This window comes from Mus pahari, chromosome 6, assembly GCF_900095145.1.
Source record: "Mus pahari chromosome 6, PAHARI_EIJ_v1.1, whole genome shotgun sequence".
NCBI classification, from domain to species: Eukaryota; Metazoa; Chordata; class Mammalia; order Rodentia; family Muridae; genus Mus; species Mus pahari.
Window position 1 is genome coordinate 104,286,299 of NC_034595.1, and position 23,172 is coordinate 104,309,470.

The window sequence follows — 23,172 nt, forward strand, 5'->3', positions numbered from 1 at the left end:
GGGCCTAGGGAACCTTATTTGCCTAAAGAATGTCAACTAGACTGAGGCAGCTGACTCAGTTTCCCTTAGATGCCTTAACTGGATGGAGAGGTGGATAATGCCCACTGCAGAAGGGCTGGGTGGGCAGGAGGGGACCTGGGATGGTGGGCAGCCTGGGATAGAGGCTGCTTGACTATTGGATGAGCTGCTGGGAGGGAGCTCCTGGCCTGCCCCACCCCTGTGTGTGTGTGTGTGTGTGTGTGTGTGTGTGTCTGTCTGTCTGTCTGTCTGTCTGTCTGTCACCTTGCCCAGAACACATCTTCAAAGGGGAAACAGTGACTTGTGTCCTTGTGTTCGTTCGCCATTGCCAGGGTTTGACAAAGGCATGCTCTCATGCCCCATGTGCCACAGGAGGGGTCACAAGTCCTCTCAGCTCCCAGATGGTCATGATGTGGTACTATGCCACATGCACAGGGGCCTGGGGTCCCCCTCCCCTGAATTACTGGATCCACCAGGGTCCCACCTGCCTACCAGGTGTGAAGCCCTCAGAATAGGGTTTGCCCTGGGCTGTTAGTCCTGCTTGCTACCTAGCTCTGGTTCCCTCTCTTCTAGGTTTGTCCAGTTGCTGGAACCCTACTTGCTATTCACATGTATCTGGGAATCAGGGCACAGTGCCCCACTGGGGATCAGGAACTCGAGGCCCACACGCAACAGATGCCTTTCCAAGTGGCTGCAGGTGGATCTGAGCTGTAAGGGCCACAGGCAGCAAGGAACCCTCTCGGTTTTCTTGGGCTGTTTTAGATGAACACACCCAGCAAGGCCAGCCTCAAAGAAGGCCACTTTACAGAAGGGAACAGCGAGGAAAGCCACCCGCAGCAGGGCACCAGCATGGTCTGCCAGTCTGTAGGCTGTCGCGCAGGACTTTCAGTTTTATTTGAAACGGGATCTTGTGTTATCCAGCTTTGTAGCTGAGGCTGACCTTGAACTTCTGATGCTCTGGCCTCTACTTTCCCGAATGCTGGAATTAGAAGCACAGGCCAACACACCCAGGGCATGCAGAACTGGGATGGAAGCCAGGGTTCCAGGTAAGCTGGCCAAGCAGTGTGTCAACAGAGTTAAATCCCAAGTTTTTTAAGCCTGCTCTTAGAATGTTGAGGGCATGCAGAACTGGGATGGAAGCCAGGGTTCCAGGTAAGCTGGCCAAGCAGTGTGTCAACAGAGTTAAATCCCAAGTTTTTTAAGCCTGCTCTTAGAATGTTGAGGCTCTCTGTGCAGACCTCCCTGGGCGCCCCCGCAGCCCACCACTCCCGGGCCTTACCAATTTTTTAAGACAAGAGTTGTGATGAGCGCGGCGATGACCATGATGAGGGAGACAGTGATGGTGATGATCTGATGCACGGCCAGACCTGGAGGGGAAGAGTCAGAGGTCAAAGGTCAGAGCACACAGAGGTCAAAGGTCGGCACACGGGAAGGTGACAGAGGTCAAAGTTCAGCACATGGGAAGGGCCAGGACGGAAGGCATCAAGGCCGGAGATGGCAGGGACAGACCCAAGGACATTGAACAGGTGCTTAGAGATTTGTCTGAAGCAACAAGACTGTTGCCGGCATCCAGAAAGGAGGTTTTCAGCCCTGACCTCTCCCTTCCTCACACTCAGCATCTCAGCAGGGTCCTGGCCATGGGCAGTTGTGCCCTGTGCCTGCTGCCTTTATCTGAATTCAAGTAGCTCTGCTGAGATTCCCAAGGCCTCCCTCCCTCCCTCCCTCCCTCCCTCCCCTTGCATGGTGCAGATGTTCTGATCCTCCATTCTGGAGCCATGAGAATGTGGAAGGGACTGGCCTGACCCAGAACTTCTAGAAGAAGATTCCCGCCCCCCAACTGCAGACCCCGAAGACACCCTCCCCAGGGCTGTCTCCTGTCCCTAGAGCCTCCCACGATCGCTGCCTGCAAAGTCAATTTCCACCAGTGAAAGGATGAAGGAAGGGTGAGTCCTCTGTCACCTGGCCCGGAAGTCCCATCCTTCTCCCCAGGGAAGAATGACGGTAGACGGACCGTAGAGTTGACAGGATGGGGATAGACAGGCAGGGCCACCTCAGCAGTGGGATAGTCAGAGGCTAACAAGCGTTTGCTGACCTTGCAGACAAATGACTAAGGTCATGATTTCTCCCTCATCCCCCTCCAGTGCTCCCAACCAGTGATGCAGGATAGAGGGGAGAAGGCAGGTACTAGCTCCAGCCTCTGGTCACATCCTAGGCCACACTTCTGGACCTCATCTATCACGGCCCCACTGGGCCATGGGAATAAGTACTTTCTCCAGGTGACGACCAGCCAGCCAGAGTGGTCTCCAGCGTACACAGCCCCGGGCTCTTTCCTGGTGTTGGAAACCATGGGACTTGAACAGAGGACCAAGGTAGCTTGGGGAACCTTCAGGGAAAAGCATCTTCTACCAAGGGCTGATGTCTGTGAGATGAGTGGGCCCTGTCCTGTCTCTACCTGGCACCCAATTCTAATACCCCCTTTACAGACACCCGATCATCACATCTGACAGATCTGAGGTGCTAGGGCACATATCCCCACGTGGCAGACTGCAGTGTTTGGAGGTCGTTGGCAGCCTCCCAGAGACCGTCACACACGCAGATGTTACCTCTCTGCTAAACTCGATCATCAAGGGAGACTCGTTCGTGAATGATTCCAAGTTGCCGAAGCCAGAACACATGTCCCGGCTCCCCACCTCCCCCTCCTCTGTGACGAACTGCCATTTGTCACGAAGGATTCCCGTTCTGTTTCACGGTAGGAAACAGAGGAGCTAAAACAGGACTGTCATGGCCAGCCACCTTTTCTACCTATTGATTCAAGAGCCACTGCGGTACATTATCTCCAAGGTGCTGGTAGAGGCTCTCGTAACCATCGTGGCTGCGATCAGGGAACAGCCGGTCAATTCTGCTTGCTTTGAAGTCAGAACTCTCACCGCCCCACGGTGGCCCGTGGCTCCCCATAAGCCCATGCTCAGTCTGGAGCACTTCCTGTTGACCTCGGGGTGAGCCTCCTACTCTGCCTACTCCTTCCAGATCATTCTTGAGCTCACTAGTGAGGTTAAAGCCAAGCTACACCATAGGCACTACCTTCAATGCCCCCAACAATAGAGAACCCATCAGCCCAGGAGCCTCTGACTGCTCAACAGGGTCTGAGAACTACCACGGATCTTGCAAGCAGGGGAGAAGTTGACACGGATGGGCAGTTTGATGGAAAACCATGGAAAGGGTGTGGCCTGCTCACTGTCCTATTGTGTTACATCCACAGATTGTCCTAGAAGAGTCAAGAAGCAGCCGTGTCGCTCTGCAGGACATATGCTGATCCTGTGCCGGTGCATACAGCAAGGAAGAGGAGGAAGCTGATGACTAAGACAGAGATGATGGTGGTAGCTATGATGATGATGGTGGTGGTGGTGATGATGATGGTAGAGATTAAGGTGATGATGGGGATGAAGGCGATGAGGGTAGAGATGAGGGTGATGATGATGATGGTGCTAACCCTGATGCTGACAGCAATGCGATGCTGCTGCTGCTGCTGAATATCATGTAGATTTTGGTGGTGGTGACAAAAGTCACAACTGTCATCAGCATAACTCAAATTCTCTTCATTACCATCCTTACCAGCATCATCCTATCACGACCATCAATACCACCATGGTCAACACGGCTGCCATTATCGCCATGACGACAGCAGGCAGTCAGGAGGACGATGGCAGCGATGATCACAGACTGTCACTCAACAAGTGTCAGCAGTAGTCACTGTGCCGCTCTCCCCTGTAGTCCTGGCAACACCCCGAATGGTAGATTCTACAGCGACAGGTTACAGAAGGGAAAACCACTTGGGGAATCTGTGTCGTGCAGGACCCTCTGGCTCCAGCACCAGTACACTGCACAATCCTGGGTAGCCTTGGCTAATCCAACTACTGTCTCCCTATTTGTGTGTCAGAGGCTAGCTCCTTTCCCCCTCAAAACCCCGGGAAGAAAGCAAGCTTGTGTTTTCACGGAGGCGGAAGCTCACACACCACCACCTCCTCTGTGGAAAGGCTGCTCGGACACTGACCGCTCCTGGCCAATGCCGGGCGATATCCTTGTTCCTTGGGGTGAATATGCCACCTTCTATACCACGGCTAGAGAGCTCAGTGGCCGTGGTGGATAGGAAGGAGCAGAAGGCAGAGCTGAGGGACGGGCAGCAGCAGGGACTCGCTCACTGGAGAGGGGCGTCCCACAAGAGGCAAAGAGAATCCCCTCATGGGGACAAGAGACTCAGCTGTTCGGTTTCAGTTGTGTGCAGGAGCCTTTAATGGTGGTTACACGCCATATTGCTACATTTATTACTAGGAAATAAATGAGGGAGATGGGAACACAGCTTACTGGTTGGGTTTTTATCAATTTGACACAAGCTAGAGTCACTTGTGGAAGGAACCTCAGCTGAGGAATTGCCTCCATCAGACTGGCCTGCGGGCAAGTCTGAGGGTTCATATTCTTGATGAATAACCATGCCTGGGCAGGTGTGTAAGAAGGCAGACTGAGCAAGCTGCGGGAAGCAAGCCAGTACGCGGGGTCACGTCACGGTCTCAGCTTCAGCTTCTGCCCCGACATCCCTTCACGATGGACCACAAGCTGTTACGACGAAATGAACTCTTTGCTCCCCAGGTTGCTTTTGGTCATGGTGCTTTATCACAGCAATAGAACCCCTAACTAAGTCAACTGTCAAAGCCTAGGGCACATCTGAAACACTTGTTTTCTTGAAAATTGTATGCATGAGTTATTTATTTACTTAACTTCTACTTCTCCCTCTCTCTAGCCCTTTCTGTGTCACCCTCTCTTCTCAAGTTCATGATCTCTTCTATAATTATTATCATTGTTATACATATACATATCTATCCATCCATCCATCCATCCATCCATCCACTCATCTACCCACCTATCTATCCATTCATTCATCCATGCATCTATCCATGCATCCATCCACCCACCCATTCACCTTTCTGTCTACCCACCCATCCACCCACCTGTTCATCCATCCACCCATTCACGCACCCGTCCACACACCCATCAGCCTATTGAATACATTTAGTGATTCTCAAATGTACATGTATTTTGAGCTGATCATTTGGGATTGGATAACCTATTGGGGGTGTCCCTGGAGAAGCCTGACTATCAGTCTCTCAGTAACCATTGTAGTTTTTAATCTAGGGGGTGGATGTTTTCTCACAAATAGATAAATGTTTTCTCACAAGATGAATAAAGTAAAAAAAACTTTAGGCTTTTTAGGAGATGTAGTATGTGTCGCTAGCTTGTATTATGCATATTAGCATACTAATATTATTTTATGATATCAAAATAATATTACTATTATTGTAATATAATACTAATAGTATATTAGTATGTTATTATGTGTAATTTTTATGTATGATCATCTTGCATTACTGCAATAAAATACTAGAGAGAGCTAACTTTATAAAGAGAAAAGGTTCATGCAGCTCACAGTTTTGGGGGGTCAAGGGTATGGCACTTGGCTCAGCCTCATTCTGGTTACTGCAACGTCACATCATAGTGGATAGTAATGGCTAGGGAATATACAGGGGTAATATATTACAGAGCGGGGGGAAGTGATCAACGGAGACATATGCAGGCTCTTGGATCTCATGGTCCATTTTGAGGGCATGTGCCCAGTGTTCTAAGTATCATCCTTTAAGCCTCGACTCTTCAAGGCCCCAGCTCTTCCCATACCATCCTGGGACCGAATCTCCAGTTGCAATGGACCCTTGGAGGCACTTAAACTGTATCTCAAACACATCAGCCTTTGTACTAGGCTATGTCATCAAGGTGCCAAGCCCACTACAGACAATGTGCAGAAAAATAACAATGACTGCGTTTCAATAAAGTTTTATTTATATATATATTTTAAAAACCAGCTGCCTCATTCTGTTCATGTACAACAGCTGTCAGAACCCTCACTATGATGAGCAACAAAATGGCAGTTACTTGTAGATTTAATGAAAATATTTATGTTTTGACTGACTGACAAAAGCTAAGGCTCCCAATGTAAACCTGTGCTTCAAAAGACCAGAATCCTCCCATCCCTCCCTCACCAAAGGGTCAAGGTCTGCAGGGTTTTCATTGCCCATTGTGTAGATGATTTAAAACAGCCACCGCCTTTTGCTTGCAGCTGGGCCCTCCATCCTGCAGCACTGCTGGCTGTGCTGGACTGGGTCTTTCCCGATGCAGCAGTTTGACAGTAGATGGACCGCTTTGCATGATGGGTCTCTAGAGAACTCAATTTGACAGGATTCTTGATTCTTGAAAATCAAAACTCAGAGAGAAATTGACTGATTTAATCCCTTCGGTGGCACTCAGAAATATTTCAGCCAGGTGTCTGTCTGTCTCAATGGTCTTCACTCGCGCTGAAGAGAACCTGCATCTTGTGAATGGTAAGGATGGATGATCAGATCACAGGGAAGGCTGCCAGCTCTGTCAGTACAGAAGTCGCTTTGCAAGCACGGGGCCCGTGTTTGATCCCTCGGACCCACACGCAAAGGCTGGGTGTGGTGCTGTGTGGTTTATTCCCAGCATGGAAAAGCAGGAAAAAGAGGATCCCTAAGCCTTGCTGGCCGCCACTGCAGCCCAGTTGGTAAATGAAAGACACCCCAAGGGAGGAGGTGGACGGCATCTTGAGGGTGCCACCAGAGGTTGTCCTGCCTGCCACATGCACATCCTGTGTACATTTGTGTATGTGTGCACATGTGCTTACACATCTGTAAGTTAAAAAATCAGTATTAAAAGCTTTTGCAAAAAAAGACTACCAGGGTCTAGCAGTCATTGCGTGGAGAGAGCCTCATCACGCTGGTCTCTGGAAAGGATTCTGTCTGCTGTATGCATGTCAAATTCGCAGGCAGAAATCCTCCATCCTGCCCTCCCTCACCCATGCCTCTCAACACTCAGTTTCCCTGGCTAAGTCTCTGGTGACCCTTAAATAACACATGCAGGGGCATCTGCCCCATAAACCCACTGACCCTGTACAAAGCAATCCTCGAGCTGTCCCCACTCCAGCTGTCAGGCAGCCTGTGATCAGCTTGACAATAATGTCACCTCAAAGAAAGGTACATTCCCCAGATAAAGTTTTTTAAAAGCTATGAACTTTCTCCCCTCCATTTTCAAGGTCAATACTGAATCACATCTTCCAACTCTTTGAATTAGGATGTGGCCCTGGAGTCTGGAAGCTTGCGGTGTGGGGACGCTTGCTCCCCTGTCCTGACAGGTGTTATTGTTCCTGCTAATTTAGGGGCTCTTTCTGCTCCTGGTAATTGCCACTGTATACTAATGTGGTAGGAATCAGCTGCCATGCAGATAATGAAAAATTATACCCAGAATAATGGATGGGGACAGATGGATTACCAAGCTCCACATCAATCAATGGGGCTTTTATGGTTATATTTGTGGTGGTTTGTAATAAGATCTGGCCCTGAAGATTGATGGGGAAGTTGGTAATCCATCTCTGGGTCTGAACGAGGTCTTATTAAAAGAAGCTGAATCAAACATGGACCACTGTCTGTGTCAAAAACAAACCCATCATGGCTCTCTCTTCCAGCACAGGAAGGGGCGAGCAGAACACCCGGCTGGCAAGCTTGCTTGAAGACTAGAGCAATGGCCTTAGAATTTCCCAAGACAAACTGGTGACACTTTTTTGTACTTGGAGTAGCTCATTTGATAATGCAGGGGTCTCATGTACCCATGTTACTGGTGCAAAGGCCTGGCCACCGGAAGCGAGACTGCCTTGTGGTGGCTAGTTTGACATGTAGAGGGTTACATGAGACATCCGAAAGTGCCAGCTCTTAGGCATTCACCGAAGAACCAGACCAGTAGTAGCTTTGATGGCAGGAAATCAGAGATGCAACTCTGTGAAGCCTTCGGGATGAAGTAGGGTGTGAGCATCCGAGTCCTTCTGACAAATACAGCAAGCAGGCAGAGTGGATGCACAGATCCCTGGGTTGTAGGATGTGAGGGAACTGGCTTATGAAGCTCCTGGGACCAAGAAATCCCACCATCTGCCAATAGCAAGCAAGCAGGCAGTAGAATTCTTACCATCCACCAATAGCAATCAGAAGGATCATCTGCCAATAACAAGCAGAAATCCCCCCATCCGCCAACAGCAAGAATTCCCACCATTCCTCAATAGCAAAGGAAATCCCACCATCTGTTAATAGCAGGAAGAATTCTCACCATCCGCCAATAGCAAGCGGAAGGATTCTCACCATCCGCCAATAGCAAGCGGAAGGATTCCCACCATCCACCAACAACAAGCAGAAGAATTCCCACCATCCACCAACAACAAGCAGAAGAATTCCCACCATCCACCAACAACAAGCAGAAGGATTCCTACCATCCACCAACAACAAGCGGAAGGATTCCCACCATCCACCAACAACAAGCGGAAGGATTCCCACCATCCACCAACAAGCAGAAGGATTCCCACCATTCACCAATAACAAGCAGAAGAATTCTCACCATTCACCAATAACAAGCAGAAGAATTCCCACCATCCACCAATAACAAGCAGAAGGATTCCCACCATCCACCAATAACAAGCAGAAGGGAGCCAGCACAGCCACTGCACTCTTCTGTCCCGGGGCAAAAGCCTAAAACCCGGAACTCACAGCAAGAATCTCAGTTCAAGGCCAAAAGCCTGAGCATCGGACTGGGATGAATGGATGCCAGCACCCGAGTCCAAAGGCTCCAGGTCCCAAGAGATCTAGCACCAAGCCAGGGCAGGAAGAAATGGATACTGCACTTCCCTGGCATTTCTCAGCTGATGAACGGATAGCTGTATACAATGGAGACAGAAGATCTGAGCTCTGTCTACTTATATGAACACTGATGCTTTCCAGAATTAACCAAAAATATTGCTGCACTCTTCAGCTGGTCAGGTTGACCTTGAGTGACAGTCCAGCTCAAAGTGCTTCAAGCCAAGATGCGTCATGAGGTAGGGTAGTCATAAGGAGGGGCAATCTCCATTCATAAGAAGGGGTGGTCACCATTCATAAGAACTGGTAGTCTCCTTTCATAAGAAGTGGTTGGTCGTCTCCATTCACAAGGAGGACCATCAGTTTAAAGCAGGGTCACACTTGAAAGCAGAGTCCACCACAGGAAGGACTATATTGCTACCTCAATGATTTTGACCTCACCACAGCAGCTCAATGAAAAGGTGGTTCTCCAAGAACCACCCCAAAGGCTCTCAACTCCACATGGTGCAGGGACCACCAATCAACAAGATTTAGTGGTATCTTGATACATTTTCTGTGGTGACGGCTGACCAGAGGGTGGTGGTTCCACCGGGGTCTCGCAGTCAGAAGCCAGAGAGGCTGCTGACAATCCCACAGGGCAGGAGTCCACCCTGTGAGGAGGGAGGGACTGGCCTGAATGACCGTAAGCTCCAAGGCTGAGAGCCCATGAACTGGAGGGTAGAAATAGCCTTTAACCGAGTGTGTGTAGCCTCAAAATGTGAGCTCTCTGGTCACCCTGTTTTATAATCCTTCCTCCAGACTGTGCCTTACTGATAACAAAGGAGGGACAAGCGATGCTATTTACCTGTCAGTGGTAGAACATGCTAATCATTGTTCTAGGGGAGTTAAATCATGCTCCGTTTGCTATGGCACCAAGGGGGTCAGACCGAAGATACTAATTCTGTACCATGCAGATTGGGGGTCCTCATGACCACCTTCAAGTTAAGGAATTAACCAGGGGTACCCATAGCACTCGAAAAAGTCTTACATGTGTAAGCACAGCTTAGCACAGGGCCGGGATATAGCTCAGTCAGCAGAGGGCTTGGCTAGTATCATAAAGCCCTGGGTTTGATTCCCAGCACCACATAAAGCAGGCAGGGAGCTATACACTTATAATATACCAGAGAAGGGGATCAGGAGTTCAAGGTCAACCTTGATTATGTAGCAAGCTTGAGGCCAAGTCAGCGATAACACTATATAAATTTTGTTTTAAAAATAGCTTTTCTGCCAGGGGTGGGGTTTCGTGAAGAGTTACTGGCAGTAGATGCCTGTTTAAGAAGTCACTCTTCATTGGACACCAGATATGGACACTGGAAGGGTGCCTGTGCCCCAGTGGATGGACTGACACCCATGTGCATGTGTGCAGTTCTGCGTGGACTCAAAGGGATATGACTCACAAGAAGGAAAGAGGGCATGAAGTCAGAAGGGAGACGTTGTGGGGATGTGCTGAGGGGAATCAGGCGGGGGTGGTGGGTGGATATTAGGATACAGTTCATGATCACAAAGTCAAAGATCAGCAGGGCCTGAGATAAAGGTGTGACTACTCAGATGACCCTGTCCAGGAAGGCAAGGGGCAGTAACCGCTTCCAGTAGTGAGGGTCACCCATGGCAGACATCTCTGTGCCCATCAGTTAGACATGGTTGACTGCCTGCTTAGTTGATTTTAATCTCCAGCCTCTCCAAAGGTTCAATGGGTACCTTGTGACCCAAGCCACCAAGAAAGTGAAAACGATCCTATTCGGCTGAGCATCGTAAGCGTGGAAGTTCCCTTAGGAACTTCAAGCAAGGACATTTCTCAGGGCAGGACTAACCTGTACTGCACACGCGGCTGAGACACAACAACTGACCCAAGCAGGTTCACTCCAGAGCCAGTCCCTTCAGGTACCGCAGGCCCGTGAGGACCAGCGCTGTACACCCAGGACCCAGTGACACCAGCAGGTCACCAGCAACCTTGTGCTGACTGGGGCTCCAGTGAGGACTGGAGGTGGATCTCAAGCTCCTGGCATTGGGCCGGATTAAGTCTGGGTGGGCTACATCGGTGGATAAATTCATCTGTATTGAAAAGAATTTACATTTGGCATTTCTTTTTAACTTGACAAAAGTTGGTGCCATGGACAGGAAGTATGGAGAGATGGGGATTTACCCTGGCCAGAATGACCTCACACTGACATTCTTCCCACTCCAGGGATGACACCATCCTAGTCCTGTTTGGACCACTGGCTCCTGCTGCTAATCCAGCCGCCTTTTGACAGCTGGACACATCCAGAAGACAAGAGGGCCCACAGGACCCACTAGCTGAAGTTTGGTTTGTCTTTGCAGTTGAAAAGTGGTTCTCAACCTTCCTAACACTGTGACCCTTTAATACAGTTCCTCACGTTGTGGTGACCCCCAACCACCACCACCACCACCACCACCACCACCACCACCACCACCACCATCATCATCATCATCATCATCATCTCACTGGTTGTTAACACCTACTTCTCAGGGCAACCCTGGGAACCCCCATACCGCACTAGCTGAGTGTTCTTACTTAAGAACTGTAGGAAGGGCTATGCAGATGACAGGCATGGATGAACAGCGACTTTCACACACAAGGCTCTGAATCTGCATCTCGTTACACACCTGAGGCTTCTAGGGAGGGCGAGGATTACAGACCCTGATGTCAGAGGCCTGCTGACCTCGCCTCTCCCCGCAGATGCAGTCCTCACAATTCCAGCCTGGAAACAGACAGCAGGGATGGTGGGGTGGGGCCACAGGTAGGTTCTGTAAAGCTTTCTTGGCACCTGCCAGGCCCACTGGCCCACTGGTGGCTTCAGTGTTACAGGTACATGCCTTGCAGAACCGCAGTTCTCACAGTAACTGCGACATCAACAGACTGGGTTACGTCCCTCTGGCCATTTAAGAAAATGTCTGTAGCCTGGGGAGGAAGCTCAGTCAGTACAGTGCCTGTCTTGCAAGAATAAAGACCTGAGTTCAATCCTCAGCGCCTTCCAGAACAATGCCAGGCATGGTGACCTGTGCTTGCAACTCCAGCTAGGAGAAACTGAGACAGGAGGCTCGGCAATGCAGCCGGTCTAAACCAGTTGGTGGGCTCAAGGCTAGTGAGAGACTCTGCCTCAAAGTGGGTGTGGACTGTGGTCTTAGTGATGATACTGGAGGCGTTTTCTGGTGTCTATGTGCATGTGTGTACACATACACATGAACATGCCAACACGTACGCACACACTCAGACATTTAACATGTGTGTTGTTACTGCCCAAGAGGACCCTAGAGCTGCAGGGTAGGACACTCTGGCGAGGCAGGAAGGGGGGGATAGACACTATCTTACCCTTCCTACTGTATGATCAACCCAGGCAATGAGAGCTGGCATAGCTTCAGCCATTCCAACAAACCAAAGGAGGCTGCTGCCTTCAGATCCAGTTCACTGGCTCTCGAAATGGGTCAGGCCGACAAGCCAGGCTCATCCATCTGCTGCTCTGACCCTCATGGGCTACAGCCTGGCAGGTAAGTAGGGATCGCGGCTGGGCCGGGGCGAAGGAGACTTGGTTCTCTTGGCTCCCTAAGACAGGGGAATGAGGCTGGCCACTTGACAGACAGTGTCTTCCCCAGCAGGAAGGCCAGTTCCCAGGGACATTCAGAGCCAGCCGAGAGAGGGTTGTACTAGAAACTTCCAGCATTTCCAATCACGAGCTCACTCACTCGGGCAGCATGTCCTGAACGGCTCAAGTCGCTGGAGAACAGAGCAGCTGACTGGTAGTTCCGAGCGAGCTCCGGAGCAGATATGGAAATGACCCACTTCTCTCTCTCTCTCTTTCTCTCTCTCTGAACTCAGGCAATGTTTCAATCTTCCACAAAGAAGCCAGCTCCTGAGGCTGGTTCAGGCAAGCTGGCTTGATGGGTGCTAAGCAGAGATTAGGAGGGGGCAGTTAAAAGGAGGGAAGGGGACACACTGCAGAGAGGACTCCACAAGGTTCTCTTCAGGCTGGGAAGAGAGATAGAGACAAGGCGGACAGTTTCAAGAGCTGGGTCCCAGGCTTCATAAGCCATTTGTGAGTTCTGAACTGCCATTTTTAAACACAGCACCTTCCCCGACAATAACCAGCACCCCATCCCAGAGGTACCAGCACCCCTCCTGGAACTGGTTACTGAAACCCTTTAGACACAAATGGACCAGTCTCGTCAGGGAGGATAACCCCTTCCCTTGCACTGCAGTGAGCCTCCGTCTATAACGACCACTTGGAAGACGCTGTTCTATAAATGGTGCCCAGGGGACGGGGTGGAGAAACCTGAAGGAAGTCGCCCACACAGAGGCCTTCAGGCACACAGTAGCTTCTCAGAGAACATCTTTGATTGTGACTTTGGAAGGCTCTACGTAGAAAGGCAGGGATTGGCTATGCCCAATTCAATGCGAGACATTTGGAAAAGGACCCTCTGCAGAGGTCCAAATAGAAGGACCCACACTAAGGCCAGCAGAGAGCTCCAGGCTGTTCATTGCACACCACAGTTTGTACAGTCCCCCCCCCCCAACCAGGAGCATCCTAGGATGAAGTCCTGGTGCTAATGGAGCCGGCCACTGAGAAGTCTAAGTACTTCTATCTCTGTGGATGAACCCATTGTTGGGTTTCTGACTAGATGGCAGGACTGTGGGTGGTTGAAGGTGGGTCTTGTTGAGGGAATTAGGTCACTAAGGGTGTCACTTTGAAGAGAATCACTTTATTACCCTTTCCTGTCAGTCTTTGCTTCCTGGCCACCACACAGGAATAGTTATGCCCTGCTGTGTTGTCCCTGACAGAGGCTTCTTGGTGGTCACACCGAAAGGCAGTCATGGTGACTGTGTCTCCTAAAGTGCATGTGTTGGAGACATGACCCCCAAATTACTGTTTCTGGCACTCTAGGGCAGACCTTTGGGAAGTCACCAGGGTTGGGTGAGGTCACATGGATAAGGCGCTCACGATGGTGTCATTGACCTGACAGACCTGAGATGGCACATCTGCTCTCCCTTGCCACATGAGGCCCTCTGTCATGTTATAGCACCAGAAGGCTTTTGCCAGAGGCTGTACCATGATCTTGAACCTCCCAGACTCCAGGGCAAATAAACGCCTATACTTTATCAACTTCTTGATGTGGGGCAGCAGAAAATAGATCAACACAAAGACAATCATGAACGTGACCAACTTTGGAGTGGATTCAACTCAGGCTGAGCGAGCCCTTCATCCAAAGCTCAGAGAAATAGACAAAGTTTCCAGGCTAGAACCTGGCTCAGGGCAGGGGCACCATCTGTTCTGTCCTGGCTTTCCAGGAGGAGAAGAGGTGGTCCTGGGACCTCCAGGGAGCTGGTCTTCAGACAGGTGCTGGTCCCTGTATCCTGTAGGTCACTCCGCCACTGAATATTCTTATGACAGCTGACATGTGAACATACCCTCTGATAGGGAGAACTCTGGGAAAGCATGCATCACACTCAAATGTCACACTCAAATGTCACACTCAAATATCACAGTCAGATTTTCCTCCCTGGGTCCAAGGATGCTCCAGGGAGAAGTGATTGAAGGGACACCCCAGATGGGAAGTCACGGACTCTGTCACTCACTGGCTCATGAGACAAATGCTTACTGAGCTCCTACTGTGTGCTGGTTGCTATCTCTAGGGCTGCAGAGGTGAAGAGAGATGGTGCCATCTAAAAGGCAGCTCATCACTGACGGACCTCAGACACAGATGCACTGTTGTGCATCGCAGAGACGTCAGAGGCTACACTACCACACGTAACTATTAGCAGCCAGTTCGGGAAGTGAGAGGGAGGCCTGTCCCTGTGGTCTCTGGATATTCTTCTCTTTAGCTCTGTTCTTGTAGCTCCAGCCACTGTCATCATGGGAGGCACAGACTGCTGGTGGGGGAATGAACCTGTTGTTCTCAAGCATACTGTGCAATAAGAAAGTATCAGGGGCCAGCTAGAGGATGAGGGGCTTCTGGAGAAGAGCCAGCAGGAGCACCCATCACCCCACTGGAAATGGATGCAGCTCAGGTGTCGGCTGCAGACTCACAGGCGGTGAGCTTGGCAATCCACCCAACAGTTGGATGGGCTGAAGGTTGGATGAGCCAAAGGTTGAAGACGGTTGACAGCTAACTGACTAAATGGAGAAGGGTTGAGACAACATAGAGGAGAGGACCTGCCTGCAAGACCTGAAGTGGTTACCTTGGTGGCCTCACGACAGTGCTGCCACTAATGCATTAGAATATCAGTGAGCCCCAAAGGAAAGGCCACCATTCCACAGTCACAGGGTCGCAGGTCCACCTGCAGGCCACGCCCCCAGCAGCCTCACTTCCACCGCACCATCACCTTCCCAAGGTCTTTGTCACTTAGGAGAATCATAAGGTCAGAGCCATAGCTTTGCTTTGTAGAGGAAATAAGAACAAAGGGAAGGCTGTGGGCCCCTGTCCTCCACACCGGAAGGCTCCACACAGGGGTGGCTGCGTCTTGACTTCTTTAAGACCACCCTCAGGTCCTTCCCAACCCCCAACCTAGCACCAACATTCAGCTCTGCACAAACCTGGCTCCCCCTGAGAGTCCGGTGGCCAAGCCGAGAAAGTCCCCAAAGCAGAACCACAAAACCATGTGCCTGAACACAGTAGGAGCTGGGCTAGCATGGGTGTGAGTGTCTTGCTGGAGCGTCTGTCCTGTGGGCCTCCTTTCTAGTCATACCCACTGTCCAGGCTCCCCTTAAGGGGCAGGGAGGGAGGCAGAGATGGCTTGTGACATATCAGCCCAGTACTTGGTGAGGAAAGTTGGTGTGGGTCGGTTTGTGCTAGTCGGGGGAGACAAGGCCACTGTGTAGACCCGCTACAAAGCACAAGGGTACCTATGAGCTCTGGCCTGGTCTTCCATATCTAGCCAGGGTCAGTCCTCATCCTCCACCCTGAACTCCACAGAGAAAGAGGTCCATCCTACAGGGCGTGAGGTGGCCTCAGAGACAGAGATGGCAAACCTTTCCCCGCCAGAGGTCAGGCGGATAGCTATGGGGCTCACACGCTATCGCTGTGGCAGCCGCTCACTCTGCCCAAGACAAACTCAAGTGGACGGCCATGGCTAAGAACCCAAGTGATGTTTGCATGAGGAGGTGGAAATTCAAATTTCAAGCCATTTCCACGTGTGGTGAAAGAGTGCACTCTGGATTCCCCGACCACTTAAACACACAAAAGCCACCTCTAGCTCTCAGAGTGTGCATATACGGGAACCAGGCTCAACGGGAACCATGGCCCGCTGTTTGCCAGACTCTGATCCTTGGCGTCACATTCTCTTTGTAGCTCTGCACACACAGTGCCCAACATTCAACACGAGATTACCAGGCACGCCGGAGGATGGGGCTGAAGAACAGAACACAGGGAAAGAAATGGGGGAAAGACCCAGGAAAGCATCGCAGGGAATATCCAGCTACACCCTGGAGTCATCAGACGCTAGCTCTGGCATAACAGTGATTAATAAGCATAAGAAGATATGGGAGGCTGAGAAGTCCAGGAGAGAATGGGGACACAGATAATGCTAATATTATATATGTAAATAATGTATATGAATAATTCATATATGAATAATACATGTGAAATGTTGGAGGAAAGTGTTTATTCCTGTTAATCCCGCTCTTGTTGGTCGCGAGCTATGCTAACTTCCTTCCAGGGGAGCTGTGGTTTTCCTCCGTGTGCGAAGAAGAGTGGGACCCAGGTCCTCAGCCTGCCTCCAAACCCCTTAAGTTTTAAGACCAACATTTCTGGGGCCAGAATATGGAGCAAGACAGAATTCCCTAGGTTCTCAAGCTCCCCACAGCCTGCTTCTCTTGAATCTGTTTTCCACACATATCAGGGTAGGAAAGGCTTAGCTAAAAAGAAAATCTAAGGATTGGTGAGAGAACACAGGGAGTCTAAGGCATGAACCATTTACAAAGAGGAGACATGTGGGCTCCACCCAGCAGGCTGATGAGAACAGGGCCATGGAATAGGACAGACACACTGACTGCTTGCTGCCAGCAGCCATGAGCCAGTGATCCCCGGGTGTTTGGCAGAAGTCTCAGATCAACAAGAGCAGAACCAGCAGCTCTCAGAGGCCAGCCTCTGCCTCCTGCCCCTGCGTAAGTCACTCCTGTCTCTTGAGAAACTGCTCAGTAGACTGTCCTCAGGCAGCTTCATAGGGTGCAGGGTGGGGGTGGTTGGAGCTCTTCTTGATGACAGAGGGACTTAGGAAATGAAGGGGGCTTCAGGCCCTGACACTAGTGAGCTCAGGAAGAGGGGAGGGTGGCACCATGGCTGATCTTGCTTGTCACCTTGATGGGGGATTTAGAGTCACTATGGAAACACAGTCAGTGAGGGATTATCTAGATTAGGTTAATTGAGGCAGGAAGAATCACCCTGAATATGGATGGGATGTGGCCCAGACCTAAGAAGGGAGAAGGGGAATTAAACCTTCATCTCTGCTTCCTGAATGTGGCCATGGTGTGACAACTGCTTCCTGAATGTGGCCACTGAATGTGACTTCCTGAATGTGACAACTGCTTCCTGTTCTCCCTGTCTGCCTTTCCACTTTAATGGCCTGTGACCCAAAAGAAACCTTTTCCTCCTCCTCCTCCTCCTCCTCCTCCTCCTCCTCCTCCTCCTCCTCCTCCTCTTCCTCCTCTTCCTCCTTTTCTTCCATTTCTTCCTCCTCTTCTCCCTCCTCCTCCTCCTCTTCTTCTCCCTCCCCCTCCTCCCCCTCCTCCTCCTCCTCCTCCTCCTCCACTGCTGCTCTTGCCAGGTATCTGGTCACAGTGTGACACAGCAAGTGATGCAGATTATCACCAGCTCCCACAGCAAACTCCTACAGACACTCACTCTGGTCCAGGCCCTTCCAGCTTGACATCTGCCCAAGACTCACTATGTGCCGTGCCAGATGAACCAGTCAATCTTGTAGCTCTGTAATGTGTGTAGTGCAGAGCCCGGAGGTTGCATGGGCCACCCAGGCACCTCACAGTCCGTGGTCATCATCTCTGCACTGGCCACACCAGTACATCCGTCTAACCCAGCTCCTCACCTCTGCATTGCACTGTCCCTTAGGGCCACTCCTCATCTCAGTGGGTACCACGGCATCTTCCCTTCCTTCAACCCCCCATCCTACCTGAAGGCGCTGGTTGTTCTCTTGCTCTCCTGGCCAACCCAACCACAACCCAGCCCTGTCTCCTCTTGACCAACAGCACCGCACGATCCAGAGAGACAGAAGGCTGGTATGGAGATGTTTCATCGGGCCAGAAGAATGAGCATGTGGCTGCGGGGTGTCCTATCCAGTGGCTCTGCCCCGGTCTCCCGGGAGACTCGGGGGACTTGCTGTCCATGACCCTGTCTTATGCAATGACATTGCTCAGACGACGAGTCTCCTTTGGCGTCTCCGGCACTGTGATTTCTACGCCTGGACAGAGTGCTGCTGTCCTGGCTGCCCGCTAGGTCTCTCTGTCCTTGGATAAGTTGGCCCGATTCCGGATAAAACTGTAGAAGCTGCAATCCTAGGCAGAATGCACACAGCTCTGGGTTGAGATGCTGGAGCCGTGGGCTCCTAGAAAGAGGTTCCTTGTCTCCGTGTCCCTAGAGCACAGCCGCATTGTAAATATTTGGCAAGTGTCTGACTGAGCAGAGGAGAGACAGCCTCTGATCCTATCCCAAGTGCTCCTCTCCCTCAGCTCCCCTGAGGCACAGCCTGGTTGTGGGCCAGGCCTCCCTCAGCTCCTGATGTGAGTCAGGAAGCCGGTGAGCATGTCCACCGCCTTCTTGTGCTCTGGCACTGAGAGGGCTCACTGGCGGTGCTTGTGTATAGTCGTATGCTCGGACATTCTGGATGGAGCTGCTGTCGTCTCAGATGGTGACCAGGACGTGCCCCTGTGGAGCACGCTCACAGACTGCGTTCAGCGTGAGGGATACAGGGAAAGAGAGAAGCTAGTCATGGAGGCCTGGATGTCCCAGTTGCGGCGTCACACAGCTACTGTGGTGACCTGCCCGCAGAGGACATCAGAGCACCCAGCTGTAGACTCATGCAAGCTCCAAAAACTTCACTGTCCACCTTTTGGTGGGCCAAGGAGGTGTGGGTCTTAGCCCTGCTTCCTGGAAGGCTTATCTGCTGTGTCCCTGCTCTCTGGGTCACAGGAATGACACAGAGTGACCAGCCACATTATTCTCTCTCTTACCTTCTTACCTAGTCTCACACCTGCTCTTCCTGCAGTGACAACGGATTCCTCACGTGACAATGGGGTAAGGCGTTTCCTTGAGGGTTTCAAGTTCCTACCTCTTTAGTGGCTCACCCTGGCCTGACAGGCAGAGTAGCTGTCTATAAAGCAGTCACTATGTCACTCAAGGCTAGAAACTGATTTTCAAACAACTGCTAGGCCCCATGGCCACAGCCCCAGGTCAGCAATATGGGGTAGCCAGACCCCTTCTGCCTCAAAGGAAAAGTCTGTTCACATTTCTTGTGTCTCCTTCAGGTGCACATGTATGTACACATGCACAGACATGTGACTGTGTACATGTGAACACAAACACACAGGCATGGATAGATAAACTGTCACACAAGATGGAGACACAGACACATGTACGTGGTTATAAAATGCACACATATGGGCATGTACCCATAAAGCCCACGTGACCTTCTTATGACCCTCTATGCACCTGGGACTTCTAGACTTCTGTTTCTCCTGATCCTCCTCCATGTACTCAAGAGTGTTGCCTCCCAGACCCACCAGTTGTGCATGCCCTTGTGTGTGTGTACACTCGCATGTGTGTGCGTGTGTGTGCGCACGTGCACGTGGGGGTGTGTGTGCATGCACGCGCACGTGTAAGGCAGGTCTGTCTGCCTGGGGAGATGCAGCAGACTAAACCTGCACCTCTAGGGTTCTAACATCTCCCACCTTTTGCTCTTTGTAGAAACTCTGGCCAGCGGTGAGTCAGACCTTATCTCTATTTTACAGACAGGGACACTGAGTTTCCAGGGTAAGGTGACTTCAGCGGGACAGTGGCTGGCTCAGAGTAAGCATGGTGCTGACTCTGCCTGTGAGGCTCTCCTTTTGCCTGGGCACTGTGTCTCCCAGGAGATATCTGCAATTCCCTTGGGATCTGGGGTAGGTCTTGCCAGCTGTTTAAACTTATTGAAGGTGCTTTGTAGTCCAGAGGGAAATAGCATTACTGAGACTGAACACAGGCTTGGCAGAAGGCTGGAGGGTAGGAGGAGGGGGAGGGCTGGGAGGTGGGGGTAGGGAGAGGATTGGGGGGTGAGGGGAGGGCCGGAACAGGGAAGTCGTGGTCTTTAGAAGCAGTGTTACCAGTAGAATCTTGTCCACCACCACTGAAGACAGATAAAACCCTACTGTGGTCCTCTGGTGTGGCTGTGACAGTATACCTCCACGAAGAGCTCACAGTCCCTAAGGCTGGATGGATGCCCAGCGTCAAAGTCAGCAGATTCAGTGTCAGGTGAGGACCCACTGTTTCCAAGATGGCGACTGTCCTCACAGCAGGACAGATGCACACCATCTCTTTGAAAGACGGTCATCCAACATAAAGACCTTACGGAGGCCGCTGCCTCTTGCCTCTGTGCAAGCTCTGAGTGAAGCAGAGCCCAGCATCTCAGGTAACCTTCATACAAAAAGGGATGACACTGCAGGGCAGGGAACCTTCCAGGGCCAATGAGATCACACGTCTAACAACACCAGGTGCCACCAACACAGACCAAGGCTGGAGAAGGTCCCCTCTGTGAGTGTCCACACCATCTAGTGTGTGTGCTGGTGATGTCCGGGAGGTCACCCCTGACTGGGGCGGGGCAGCAGAGAGAGGAAGTGAGCTTCAGACCCAAGGCCAGCACTTGTGACTTAGACCCTGGCTGTGAGCCTCCGCTCTCCTAGTCTGCGGACACGCAGCAGGCAGGCCGCCCCATTCATCCGCGGGGGTGGGGGGATCATCCGCAGGGGGATCATCCATGGGGGGGGTTATAAGTTAGCAAAATAGAGGCAAAGATTAGGAGACGCTGGTCGGTGGTGGGTCACGACGCTGGTGACGGTGGTGGGGCACAGGGTGACTCCTGCCCTGGTTCTGATGTGCAAACCTGGGAATATCTATTAATAGGTGTCTGTCTACAGCCAAGACCCCGAAGATGCTGGGAGATAGAGGTGTACAGCATCTGAGTTGGTCCCATGAAGACAGAGGGGGAACTGGAGGAGCTACCATAAGCCAAGGCTTGCCCGTGCCCCCGGGAGCTGGGGTGGCCAGAGGACCCTAGTGGAGCCTGCGGAGCGTCTGCAGGGCCGGTCAGCTCCTCCATCTCAGACGTGCTTGCTCAGCGCTTGGAGTCAGAGGCGCACAGTGAGTGAGCCCCACACTTTTTTGGTAAAGTCCTTTCATCTGTGGTCCTTGGGGTTCCATCAGGCTCTTATGGAACTCCAAGGCACAGGTGATTCAGTTCTGTGGACCGGCGAGGACAGAAGCCACCACCAATGGTGGGGAAAAGGGCCTGAGGGAGATGGTGTGGGCCAGCTCCACAGTCCAGATCCTGTAGAGCTGAGCTTCCTGTGGAGGATGGAGGGTAGGGAGCATCACCCCCAAGGGAGTTCAGGAGAGTTCAGGCTCTCGTGGGAGAGGGAGCCAGCCAGTACAGGTCACTGTGTCCTCCACGTTCAGAAGTGGGGCTGGGAAGGCTGAGCCACACTCAGCACAGGTGGCCTGAAGCTATCGCATCTCAGCACAGGCTGCCTGTGGCTGGAGGGCCTGAAACAATTAATTTAGGAAATTGTCACAGTGCTCTCCTCAGAATACTCCGGGCCTCTGAGGGTGTCTCCGAAGACCGTTTGTTATCATTACGCGGTGTTATTTAGCATGATTGCACCGATTATTTTGATTATTTCCTTTCCAGCTGCAGAGGGAGATGCAGCAAGGAGCGCCTGCCTGGGCTCACTGGCTCTTTCCAAGGAGACAGTGGGGTGTGGTGGTTGAGAGTGAGGCTGGGCAGCTGCATCTGGACACAAGGCTCCTCACACACTAATCAGACTGGCTGCCACTCACTGGGCTGTCAGGTCGGAAGCTCACAGCCCAAGTGGAATGCTCCTGCAGCCTGCCCGCCACACCTGTGGCCACAAGCCCTCAGGCTGGACCTCACTCTGGTGACCATCTTAGTACGTATACGGTGTATCGTCATTGTGGTTGCTGTGTGTGCTCCTGCGCGCATGACTGTACATGCTCTACAACATGGCTGTGTGTGAAGACACATATATATGAGTATACATGTGTTCTGTGCACACACATGCATGTGTCCCAAGGACATGGTATCTGCGTGTACGTGAATGTGCTCGCAGGAGTGAGCCCTGGGTGTCTCTGCACCCAGCCTTCCTCCCTCTCTGCAGAGCCCAGGCAGGTCTGTGTCCTTCCCCACCAGCCTCTCAGGGGCTGCGGCAAGAAGCTCTCTAATAGAGTTCAATAATCACTCGCTGATTGACTCACTGACCTTGGACAATCACTTACGCTCCCGACCTACTCATCTGCCAGAGAACCAATAGGTGCAAGTCGCTACGAACTGCGGAGCCCTGTGCAAACATGAGGTCTCTACATGCAGCTGCTGTGGGGTTGGGAGGTGGGGGGGCCGCGCTTAGCAGGTAAGGGACTTAAAGAGTGTCATCATGAAAGCCCAGGCACGTTCCGAGCTCAGTCCCACATGTAAGCAGCCGTGGATATTGACAGACTCTCCACACTCAACTTCACACACAGGCCCCCGAGTTCTCCACAGCACTGACAGACTCCAACATGCCTCTGTGTCTCCTCTACTCTTTTTCTGGGGCCTTGGCATTCCACCTAGAGGCCCTGAATACACAGATCTCAGTTTTCCCCAAATAAACCCCTCTGCCTCCCCCTGCCTCCTGTTCTGTAGCATGGACCAGGGCCAGAGTCTTGACCAGGCTCACTGTGGGCTTGCTAAAGCCCTGCACCCCCTCCCTGACCTGCAATTATATCATCAATACAGAACCGGCATGCAGATCTCTGAAGTCAGAAGGCCAATTACTCTCCGGTCAATTTCTAGCAGGTAAGCCAGACACCGTTCTCCTCAAGACCTCCTGAGGGTGGGGTTGAGGCGGCCTGACCTCCAGTTGCAGCCTTGCCCCGCTGTACAAAGCACTCATTGGTTTGAGCTGAGGACAAGCCTTCTGTGACGGGAGCGGGGAGAGGGGATCGGAAAGTCCTTCGGGACGGTCTACAAAAGTCTCAGCATCCAACTGCTGGCCTGATCTAAGGAAGGAAGAAAGGAAGGAAGGAAGGAAGGAAGGAAGGAAGGAAGGAAGGAAGGAAGGAAGGAAGGAAGGGAGAAATGAAGACATGTGAGTGAATGAATGAATGAATGAGT

General features: G+C 51.7%; 1 protein-coding gene across 2 annotated transcripts in view; it reads right to left on the reverse strand.

The window, feature by feature from the left end:
* Ajap1 (adherens junctions associated protein 1) overlaps window positions 1-23,172 on the reverse strand; it is a 107,258-nt gene that overhangs the window by 10,703 nt on the left and 73,383 nt on the right. For both annotated transcript variants that reach the window (XM_029540343.1, XM_021200519.1), the window contains exon 3: window positions 1,298-1,385. In XM_029540343.1, the coding sequence (XP_029396203.1) occupies window positions 1,298-1,385 (88 nt within the window). The remainder of the gene's footprint in view (window positions 1-1,297; window positions 1,386-23,172) is intronic.